The sequence below is a fragment of the Ambystoma mexicanum genome, chromosome 11 (genome assembly GCF_040938575.1).
Source record: "Ambystoma mexicanum isolate Mex_15411 chromosome 11, UKY_AmexF1_1, whole genome shotgun sequence".
In the NCBI taxonomy this organism is placed as follows: Eukaryota; Metazoa; Chordata; class Amphibia; order Caudata; family Ambystomatidae; genus Ambystoma; species Ambystoma mexicanum.
Window position 1 is genome coordinate 1,108,646,288 of NC_090934.1, and position 12,225 is coordinate 1,108,658,512.

At 42.5% G+C, this 12,225-nt stretch overlaps 1 protein-coding gene across 3 annotated transcripts in view; it reads right to left on the reverse strand.

Moving 5' to 3' along the window:
* The window catches only part of ACSBG1 (acyl-CoA synthetase bubblegum family member 1), a 1,203,629-nt gene that overhangs the window by 271,450 nt on the left and 919,954 nt on the right, over positions 1-12,225 (reverse strand). For all 3 annotated transcript variants that reach the window (XM_069624414.1, XM_069624415.1, XM_069624413.1), the window contains 2 exons: positions 6,044-6,193; positions 974-1,150 (listed from right to left, as the gene is read on the reverse strand). In XM_069624414.1, the coding sequence (XP_069480515.1) occupies positions 974-1,150; positions 6,044-6,193 (327 nt within the window). The remainder of the gene's footprint in view (positions 1-973; positions 1,151-6,043; positions 6,194-12,225) is intronic.

The window sequence follows — 12,225 nt, forward strand, 5'->3', positions numbered from 1 at the left end:
TGATGGTCGCAAGGGGGCGGGGACTAGGAAGAAGACAAGTACCTCTTCCACTGCAACTATCCTGGAAAAATTGTTGGATACTCAGACTCCACTTCTAGACTTTCTGTGTTTTTCTGAGTTGGTGGAGGCATATCTCAAGAAAGGGATCTGCCGACTGAGGCTATGTTGAACCGCAAGACTTTTTGTAGAATTCAGAGGCATTTGTAGAAACAAGACTTTTTTGTTGAACTCAAGAGACTTTGTTGAGACCAGCAACTTGGTTGGTTGAACCCAGAGGTGAAGACATCCAGCTGTTTCATTCTGCTTTCCTTAGTTGATTGTCCCTGATTCTGGATGACAAGGCCACAAGATTTGTTGCTCATGGAGGAGCCACCCTAGTTTTGGTTAGAGAGTATTTGCTTAAGAAAGACCTATCCATTGACCCCCCATGTTACTTTTCGTAGGAACAGCTCAGCTACCTAAACACAGGGCCTCACATCTCCCTCCCATGTTAGGGATACTGGAGAGAGATATGAGGCATTGTGTTTATTTTGGCCTAACATTTTAACTACTCTAAATATATATATACTTCATGTATCTTTATGTCTGTCTGATGTTGATCAAGCTCGGCTTCATGAGAAAGTGAAATTGTTAAAGATTTTCGTTACAGTAGTTTAATTAGAAGAGATAGTGATACCAGTTAATCCTAACCATTAACTCCACACGCACAGGGATGACAGAAGAAAACATAATTAGGGTATGATTTTATGTGGTCAAACACAAATCAGAAAGTGAAGTGGTAGATGTACCTTGTAAAATACAAAATGTAATTTGTGGCCTGTTGCATGTTTCCCATTAACACTTATCAACTCTTGTCCCACTTCAATGTAACAATCCAGATTTCGCTGGGTGCCGCTTTCAGTCCTATATGAGACACATGTTCTTGTGTAAATTATGGTAAAACACATACATCATAACATATTTATATGCATACCTTCAAAGCATCTGGGTCGGCAAAATAAACTTGTTCTCCCCATTTAATTCCTGTCCACAGGTCATATATCTGAGCAGCTATGTGGCTGAGAGGAAGGTAACTAACTATAGTTTCCTGCTGAATTTCTGCTGGCATCATATTGCCTGCTCTGCTGGCATGAGCTGCTGTCCACGTGATCTGTAGTACAAATGTAAAGATATTGTTAATATAACATGCCCTAGTTATGATTCTGTCTTTGTTACGTAAGATATGTAAGGACTTCTAACTTTTCTTGCAATATTATTCGCATGTCTAGCTTACAGATGCTGCCTCATCTCAAATTAGTGACTGATGGAAAGAACAATAGGTTTGTCAGCACATACATCATACAATAACACTTGCCCTCATGACATCATTCTAAAGGACAACAAATTGGGTATTTTTGTTCACCTCTGTGTTTTGATGTATTATCTTGATCAAAGAGCATGCAGATCTACAATGAGCCAAATTGAAACAAAATTAAATGCAGGTATTATCCTATTACTGTTTCAGACTTCATTGAATCACACATACCAATTCCCATTCAGTATACTACGTTTAACTGGTGGTTTACATCTATTTTTATTCAAATACCCAGACCAACTATGAAGCTGTCACCAATGGTGGATGGCTACTGTTAGGGTTTGGAAAACACCTCCATTTTGTTTTGGTGTTTGTTTCTGAGAACTAATCCTAGTTTTCATCTTCTGCATGAAAGACATTGAATAGAAGCAAGTTCTTTGTTGCTATTCTGACCGTATATTTCGCGCAATCATTACAGTCTGCATGACATTTCAGATTCTTCAAAGACTTGCAAAATACTGTTTCCTGGGGTTAAGTCAAGAAACTGTGGCTCTATGGGGAATTATTATTATTATTATTATGGTATTTATTGAGCACAGAACTGGCTTCAAGAAGCAACAGAGCGCTTTACAGAGGTATACAACAATACAGATACACAACAGAGCAATTTACAAAGGTATACAACAGTACAGATGCATAACGGAACAGAAAAGATATGATAGGTATAATAAGTTTTTTATAATGTGTTTAATATCCAGAGGTTTCTAAGCACGGACCTGGGGATCGAACCTGTGTTGCTCTGTGTCGTCTTGCTTCCAAGGCGAGCACGTTGCCCCTAAGCTATTCTCCTGAGACGGGAAGGGGTAGGATATACAGTGGGGGTAGGACACTGAGGGGCACAGAGGATGGGTACAGCTGAGAAGGGAGGTGGACGGCATCTGGCGAGTTAGGTGGCATGGTGGCAACATGATGGCCTAGGTGTTCAGAAGGAGAGACTCCTTGAAGAGGTGGATCTTGAGATCTTTTCTGAATTGTCGGAGCGTGGGGACGACGGGGAGGAGGTTTCATAGTCTTGGGGCATAGGCAGAAAAGCCTTGTTTTCTGGTCCTTTCCTTTTTGCAGCATCTGATTTCAGGTCTGCATGTGGCTTCTGTGGGTGCGCTGTCTGCCGCAGATGCTGAGTTTCACCGCAAGGTAGTTGGGTGACTTGAGGTCAACTGTCTTATAGATGATGCAGCAAAATTTGAAGGTGATTTGTGCATGCAATGAAAGCCAGTGAAGGTCTATGGGGCCGGGGTGATGTGGTCATATCTCTGTAGACAGTTGATTATGTGTGCTGCTGTGTTTAGGACACTTCTCAGGTGAACATGGGGGCACAACATGAGGCCTTTGAGGAGGGCATTACCCACATTCAGGTGGGATAGGCCCAATGCTTGAACAGTGGAGCTTAAGCTGTCAGGAGGGAGGAAGGGCTTGACTTTTCACAGGAGGGAGAGCTGATACCAAGTTGTCTGAGTTTTCTAAGCTATGTGTGTCTTGAAGGAGAGGTGTTTGTCGATGTGGAAAGCGAAGGACTTGGCGCAGGAGGTGAGCTTGGTCATGAAGCCTTCAGGATTCATGGTTGATAGCCAGGTTTCTATGTCTTGGTGTTCAGTGTTGTTGGTGAGGAGTAGGAATTTGTTCTTGGAGGGGTTGAGCTTCAAGTATGCACTAGACATCCAATACCGGATCAGCGAGAGACAGGTTTTGTGCCTGTGGATTTCCGTGATGGAGTTGATCTTGAAGTATAGCTGTGTGTCATTGGTGTATTGGTGCATGTAGATGTTGTGTGTGGCTAGGAGGGCTCCCAGTGGCTCCATATATAGATTGAAGATCACTATCACTAGGGAGTGGATGGAACCCTGCGGGACTCCATTGGTGATGGGTAGCATTGGCGAGATAGGGGAGTCCATCTGAACAAACTGCTGGCGGTTGGCGAGGTGGTACTTAAACCAGCATAGAACAAGGTTGCTGATCCTCATTCACTGATGTAGGGTGCCCATGAGTGCCTGGTGGTGGTCTACTGTGTAGAAAACGGCCAAGAGGTTGAGTAGAACCAGAAGGCCGGCGTGGCTGTCACCAAGGATTTTGTGGGCATCGTCGACCACCTGTATGGTTGCCGTTTACATGCTGCATCTGGGTCTAAACCTAGATTGGTAGGAGATTGTTTGTGTCAATGTGTTTCTGCAGTTGTGCAGCTACCACTTTCACACTGATCTTACCTAGAAAGGGATGGGTGATTGTGCAATAGTTACCTAGGTTGTCAGGATCCACAGTGGGTTTTTTAGTAGAGGGAGGATTTGTCCTGTCTTTAGGGTCAATGGGAAGGTGCCTTGAGTTATGGAGCTGTTGATGATCTCCAGGTAGGGTAGTAGTGCTTCTGCTGGGAGGGTATTGAGGATGGATGCTGGGAGGATGTCATCTGTATACAATGTGGCTTTGAGGGTGGCCAGGGTTTCTACCAGGTCCTCTTTAGAAAGTGTCTTGAATGTTGTTGTGAGATTACAAACACACCGGACTCAGGTCAATGTTCCTTATTATTCTTTTATTCACTGTGGGGTTACACAATCAATATACCGCAACCAGTTTCTTTCACCCTCTCGGGATATCTGCAGTCCTTCTGTTCCACTTGGGTTGCTGAGGCATACATCTGCCTCTCTTGCTTCTTCGCATAGGCCCACCAGTCCTCTAGCTTTTGGTCTCTCTGCCGACTGTTCTAGAAGATAACAAGAGCAACCTCATATTGGAGTCTCCACTTCCTTTTGTAGCACTCCACTTGGAATCCCACCAATCAGAGAGGGCCTTGTTAGGAAGGTCCTGAGTCAGTCCTATAGTGGATGCCCGGCCCACTGTCATGGCCGCCGTTTGTTCAATCCTGTTTGCTGAGACCTCCTTGGATGATGGAAAGGACCGGCGATAGATCACGCCATGGAGCGCCGTGGGAGGATCTCAGAATATAAAGGTATCAGGTAATAAAATCATGGCAAAAATGTCACTGGTAAAAAGAAATTGCGGCAAAAATGCAGTCGTTTGACCTAGTAAAGGTGTACCCCATTATACCATTTAAGGGGAGCAGGGGTTGCGGGGGTGTCCCCCACTCCTCTTAAATGGTATAATGGGTCTGGGGGTTGCGACGGTGTCCCCTGCATCCTTTACATGATTGTGGCGGCAAAACCACAGCATTTCTGCAGCGATTTTTTGTATCCACTGCCATTTTTGCTGCGAATTTAAGACATGGAACCAATCTAAAAGGGTATGGCAGTAAGGATGTGTTCGCATTTTCACTTTGCACCTTGCGACTGCATGTAGACGTCTAGACACTATTCCGTGACTCCTGTATTGAGCCTCTTCCTCACACGCCGTCAGGGGACCCCGTGGCTGGCACCAAGTCCGGGACATAAGAAAAGGAGGAAGGATGTTTGTAGTTTGTGTTCGGTACTTCTGTACCACCGAGTAGGACAATCGCTGGTACCCGAATGGGTAGTTCCTCACAGTTGTCCAGGAAGTGGAGATTTCAAGAGGAGGGACATGAAGTGGGTCTCTGGCTGTAGAGAGCTGGTGTCTATGTGCTAGCGAATCTTGCTGATTTTGTCGATGAAGAAGGTGTTGATGGTGGTGGAGGTTGGCAAGGTCATCCGTTCTTCAGTTCTTGAAGGACCTGATGGTTTGTCTGATGGGTTATTGCTGGGAGTGCTTGACTGGGGTGATGAGCAGGATGGTGAAAGGCACGACCAGGTTGTCAGACCTGTCAGGCGTGAGTGGAGAGCTGCAATGGAGGGAAGGCAATGCGATGATGCTTAGGGCGAGGATGCTACCTTTCTCGTGCGTTGGGTGTTTTGTGTGCTGTGTGACTATGAGACATTGAGGAGCCCAATGAGAGCTTCCTTCATTGGTTTGGTGGACTTTTTGCCTGAGAGGTTGAAGTCGCCAAGGAAGATGTTGTTGGCACAAATGGAATCAAAGATGTCCCAGCGAAAAGAGTTAATGAGCCATTTGATAAAATAGGTATTTGCCCACTTGTGACTCAAGAATTGTACCAAGAGACTAATTAATAAATATGAAATTAGGAAACTGGACAGAGAAATAACTGGGCATTGCAATATTTTGGAAAACTGTAAGCAAGCGTTTAAGAGCAATTTGAGGAAATTACTAATTTCAATGGATTCAATGGATTTCTCAGCTGTTTATAATTCCTTTACATCCCCCCCTCCAAACAGCATTCAGCCATTTTCCTAGTGGCAAGAAAGGCATTTTAAGGATGATTTAGGATGTGAAATTAGCACAGGAACAAAACTACCTGTTGATGATTTCAAATTTACAATGACTTCAGCACACTCCCTTTTCACATCAGGCATTCATGCTTACTAGAGCAGCATAACGTGCTTGCACCCAACCTCAAAAACAAATGCAGTTTATTGTTTTTGGTCTCACATACTAAAATCATCTATCTTTGTTCGAGAGTGGATTCTCCATTTTATGCATGTTGCATTCATTAAAAACATGGGAATTCAGGAGAAATTACAGTTTTATGGTTATCAGTAGTGTTGAAGTGTCAGGAAAAATATAAGGCTAAATGGACCCGTCCATCCCTGTACTTGATAAAATATGATAATATGACCATGATTACATTTCAAGTGAATTAAATGCAAGATCTAACCTAAGTGCATAACCCGTTTACACGATTTATGTAAAAATGGGCATTACACATACATTGTCATGACTAAGCATCACTCCTTTGGGCTCGCCTGTTGTTCCAGATGTGTAGATCAGCACGCAACATTCGTTTGGCTTCTGGGAGATGATGATGTCTTCCAATTTGGAATCGGGAATGTTACCTCCCAAATCCATAAATTCTTCCCACTACAAAATAAGTTTAGACAACTCTTGTTAATCTTCATAAATTTATCATCTTAAATCTGCTAACATATCTTCAGTATCATTCATAATTTCATATTTTACAACTCTCACACTGTTAGACAGGACTCTCAAACCTAAGCTCTGGCAGCTCTGATGCTGAGTTTTTCTTCTGTCTGAAGCTTTACCAGTACCTCTGTCCCATACAGTGCAATTCAAAGGCCTACAAAGCCTTTTTTGCCGAAATTGACGAGCAGAATTGCCGCATATTGGGCACGCTCCAACAAAACATCACAAACGAACTTACGATGCATAGCATTCCGCCCAAAAAAACTCTGACAATTTTAAATGTCAAAGTGATTATTTTAACTTAGATAAAATAATGCTAAATTAGGAAAATAGGCCTATTAATATTAGTTATGAAATATGAAGGTTTATGGAATGCAAGCCATGATAGCACAGAATTTCGTCTTTAAAATACACTAGAAAATGGAGCATATGTAATGAACACAAATGGAAAACAAGTGGATTTGTGGCAATGATGCCTTGTAGTAAATATGCCGTTGAGAAAGTGAGTTAAATGCCTGGAATTGGCGCAACACGTGCAGTTCACTCTTTTACACCCTCCCAACACCCCGCCCCACAGGATTAGTTCAACCTTTGACATTCAATAGTTAATAAACATGAGATCACTTGACTTGAGTAATAACACTTGTCATTTACTTTAATATAAAACAGTAAAACTATTAGCAAGTCCCATGCCAGAAGCCTATTATTGTTGTTTAGAAAAGTAAAGCAAACACGGTAATAGGGATCATTTAGCATAGGAACCTCATCATATTGGTGTACAATACATTATGAATTAATTGCATGAATTACTCAAAACAGGGTAATTAGGGTGGGTGGCTGTACATTCAGCTATTTTATGTAAAATTCTGAAGTGGGCAAAACTGGAGCACCTGATAAATAAACATTTAAGAAAAGACATGCAGCATACAGCTACATTGGTGCCAGATTGCCTACAAGAGTGATGCATACAAATGACCCTTTTGAGGTCTGGCTGGAGTGAGCTTTGATCGTTGCTAGGGGAGCAAATACAGTTACATAAAGAGAGGGGCCCTGGCGTCAGTTAGCTGCTCGGCCATGCTTAACCAGAGCCTGCGTCCAAAGATCTGTCACAGTAGTGGCCATTTTGTAATAGCCAGTTAAGCAGTTTAAGCCTGGGGAGAAATGTGTAGAGTGCTGCTTTAAAGAGTTTGGGCCTCATTAGGAGTGAGGCGGGGAAGGGTTAACGGCGCCGTTAACCCCCTACAGCCTGATTATGAGGTTCCCTCGCGGGACCCGCTCTGGACGTTTGGTCCCGTTGTTAGCATGCTCCCCATTCCTATTGAGCCCTACGGGGGCTCAAATGGGAATGGGGATGACCCGGGTTCCCTGAATGGGGAAATACCGGGCCCTCCAAAGTCGGAATGGCCTGGTATTTCCCCATTCAGGGACCACGGACCCGGACCCGAGTTTGGAGGCAGCCATGCCCATATTAAGGGCACGGCAACCTTCAAACTCTTAATGAGGCCCTTTGGTTTGTGTCCCTACTGCTTGTACATTTATGTGTTTTCACTGGTATGCTGCAAGTGGAACAGTGCATATTTAGGAAATATGTGTTAAATGATGCTTTTAAGGGCATGTTTTCTTTCTTGCTTCTAGATTGATAATGTTTTTTCACTTGTATGCTGTATTACAATGTGGTTTAGTAATAAAATAGCTATGCCCCTAATCCATGACATTCAAAAAATAAGTATTTGTCATAGGCTCTGTTTTGGAACGACCACACTGCCTGGTCTGTTATGTTTTCTAATTGCACTATTATAGTGACTATGGGCCTTAAAGCACTTAAAGAGCAAACCTATCGAGTGAGGGAATTGTTAGAGCAAACTGCAATTGGTTAGGCATTGAAGACATGACAAAAGAAATACGTCTTTATGTGGGATGTTTTTACCCATGCATCCAAGCCCTACCATAAAATTGTGCGTTACTGGCATTGAAAACATCATGATGGCCAGAACTCCCCAGAGAGTGCACAGGGGAAACATGAAGAATAGGCTGCCACCATTTTTGCCTATGTTGTGAGCACAGGAGGGCACTGCCTAAAACCACCATTGGGCTACACACACAGTAGCCTGAAACCATTGGGAATGGCAATGCTGATTGCCAAAAGCAACCCAGAACTGTGGGGAATTCATTTTCTTAATGTCAAAAATGGATGTAGTACCGGTGCTCACCACTATCAGAAAGCCGGCGTTTTAAAACCACCAGACTTTTGTGTAAAACTGAACAAATGAACCAAAACCAGGCCAAGGAAAGACTTGCTAAGAGGTGGATACAATGTAAAACTATATTCTGAAATGACTTAAAGGAAGTAATTATTTAATGTATATATAAAAAATAGCTGCATGTAAGTTGGAGTTGAATGTAGAAAACTGGGAACTAAAGTGACATTTAGCTGAATTCTGCCTGACAACTACCACCGACAGGAGTTGAACTGGCTCAACAACTCTTCCCAGGCCTGGCTGCATCCTGCTGGCCCAACCAAAAGGAGATCACATGGCCCTGTTGATTGAAAGGGGAGTGGCAGCTGGGGACTGCAGGGAACTGAACAATGGGGCTTCTTTGGCTCAGGCAAATGTTATATTGGGGGGGTCGTAAAATGGCTTCCTCTTGGGAGAAACTGGGAGGGGCAGTGCCTGTGAGAGCCAGCTGAGCTTGGGGGAAGTGGATAAACCAGTTATTCCACCATGTGATGTGGGAAGCCACACCCCTTTTTGACCAGGGCATAATTTTAAAAAGATAGATAACTCATAGAGCGGACTGGTCAAAATTATATAAATAATATCATTATTCTTGGGATTTTTCCGTGCACATTTTAAAAGGTGTTAGGACCCTGTGGGATGTTCTTGGGGATAGTAGCGGAAAAAAGGTTGTTACTCCAAATGTATGCATGTTAAAAATCTGACACTTCATCATCTGAAACCCATATCCCTGGTGCACATTTGTGTAAAATCTGGAAAGGTTTAGAGGTCGTTATCTGGATGAAAAGGGGAGAATTCTGTCATCAGTGGACACAACATCGTACAAAGACAGGGATCGGATGGTTTGGTGCTACAGAAAATATGTTAACTGGACCGATAATATGAGAAAAATGGTACATAGATAAATATGTATTTGGGTCAGAAATAGATTTGTGTGCAATTTGACAAGGGGAGGTTCCTCTGACCATAAAACCTACTGCATCATTCTGACACTCCATTTCTTCCCCCCAATCAAGGGAGAGAGGAAAGCTTGGCCAATAATAAGTGAGAGGGGCAGGCTTAGCTAGGCCCAGGCACACACCCATTTTCAAAGCACATAAAAAGGAACATTGAAACCCAGGTAGGAGATTCACTTTCCACTGTCTTGCGGGACGCTTTGCCGGGAGACTCCAGACTTCAAATCCATCAACCTCCAGAGACCAGAGATCCAGAGAGACCAGAGATCCAGAGAGACCAGAGATCCAGAGAGACCAGAACTGCGCAGTGCTGAGAGCAGAACCAGAGACCAGACCGCTGTTCAGAACCACCCGCCGGAAGTCCCGTCCAACCTGACCAGACCTTGACGGCTTATTTCAAAAATATAGTGTGAGTACTCATTGTGCCAAAACCAATCTCTTGGTTTAAAATAATCTAATCCAAACTATTTTAGCCTATTAGAACTGCCTCCTAGAATCGTGTCATTCTGTCATCTTTAAAACTGAAAACTGTCATCTGTCATTCTGAGCTTTAAAATTTCAAATCCGAACAACTACTTTCACAAAATTGTCCGTATCTCCGAAACCGTTTGTGCTAGGAACGGGATTCAACTTTCATCGTAAAGCTAAGATTCTAGGCTTTCCAACGAACCTAGAACCGACTTCCTACTCCTTATAGTGCCTCCGTAATTACGCTCGACGCGCGCGAGTAAATTTGCCGCGATTTGACATATTGCACAATTTCAGCCATGTGTAAAAATCAGCAGCTTCTTGCTTTCCTTTGCTAAAATTCGTTTTAACCTGCTGGTTACACATAGAGCATTGCTAAAGTGAGCCTGAACTAATATAAACTAGATATCACCCACCCTGAACCTCTAGAGGGAATTAAAAGCATTTTTAGCACATTTCTCACTTCATTGTCATCACATTCAAAGCATTTTGGGCCTGTGTTTCAAACCTCTACCTGTTTTCCTCTAAGCTTGCTGGGGGGAACTGAATTTCGTATTGTATTTGATTGCATTCCTGAGAACTGTGTGCTCCTCTTTCCATCTGCTTCCATTTCTTACATTGCATAGGGGAGGGAGGTGAATTGCCAGAGAAAAAGTGATTATCTTATCTTTTGCTAAAATCATATCAAGTATTTCTGTACTGCATTTTATTCCTCATTGCTTTTCCCTTGAAACCATAAAAGTATTTTTGCTACCTTATCCATCCTATACCCACTCCTCATTGACTGTAAAGAAGTGTGCTAGTGTTAGTTACCCATTGTTGATCAACATTATATTCATAAGTGTGATATCAATTATTAATTTCTTATTAAAGTGTGATATATATATCTTGTTAATTTTTCAAATAAACCTTTTAATTTGCAAAACAAACCTACTTCTTGGCTCAATGGGATCAGGGGGATTCTAAGAGGGGGGTGTTATACAAGGGTTGTCATCCAGAGTACTGAACTGGACATAAAAATACATCAATAAGGGTTTTCCTCAGCATCCCAGACTAGGCATCGACTTAGCTGTAGTGTTGATTGAATATCGCTTACATTTAGCTGCTTTACTAAACCAAGCAAGATAAGACATACTTCTTAGATTAATTGGAAAGTCATTCCAATAGCGTACACTTTGCGCTGCAAAGGTTCTACCTACAGCAGAGGTTGAATTGAAGCTTAGTACCATTAAGAGACAAATGCCTTCAGATCAGAAGTCGTCATTGGGCTTTACAGAAACACCAGTAAACCAATGTATGTCCTGTAGAAGGGTGTAGCATGGGAGAAAGGTGAGGCATCCAGTCTGGAAATAAGGGTGCCGTTAAGCTCACCGGCAACCTTGTTTCTGGGTCAGCAAACTATGGGTTTGCCTGCTGGAACCACTTTGCCTGACAGGTCTGACCCTGCCAACCACAGCGGTCACGGTAGGCAAAGCCGTCACGTAAGCAGCGGCACCGTTTACAACCGCCAAACCCGTAATGAGGCCCATTATTGGTTACAATATGGGACACCTGATTTAGTAATATCTAAAGGCGACGAATACACCTTTTCAGGAAACTCTGTGAAGAACATTACAATAATCAATGTTTTCTCTTATAACAGCATGAGGATTAAAGCAAGATGTTTTTCTGAGGGAAAATGTTTGATTTACCTGAATACACTTTTATTGCTAGTAGAGCAATGGGGGATCCAACGGGGATAAAGAAACCTCACTGGGTTTTTAGTTTTAGAAGAGTAGGAAGCACAATGCTATCAACAGTGAATTGGGCCTGATGATAATAAAGTAAACATGATAAGTTGTATTAACTAGCTAGACCGGCACTTGTGTGCATCCAGTCTAGCAATTATTTAATGTTCCATGGCATATTTTTCTGGATATCTATAATAAAGTAAGCACCATATGTGTTATTATGTGGCTAGCCTGGCATTTTGGGTGCAACCAGTCTAGCCATTTCTTATTGTGGCTTGCCATTTCTTTTCTAGAGATTTATAATAAAGCATACCCGTTATTACCTGGTTAGACCAGCATTTGGCTGCAGCAAGCTTAGCCATTTATTTTTGTGGCATAACTTTTTTTTAACTAGGTATCTAAAATAAAGTAAGCATGATAATTGTTATTATGTAGTACGACTGTGCAGTAGGCCAGAAGAAGGAGACATACTCGTTTTTGTCATATTCAATAAGTGATTTCTTGAAATAATAAGCCTATCCCTATTCTATGGGTTTCCCTATCTAACACAACTAACTAGTGTGCTCTTCGTCAATAGC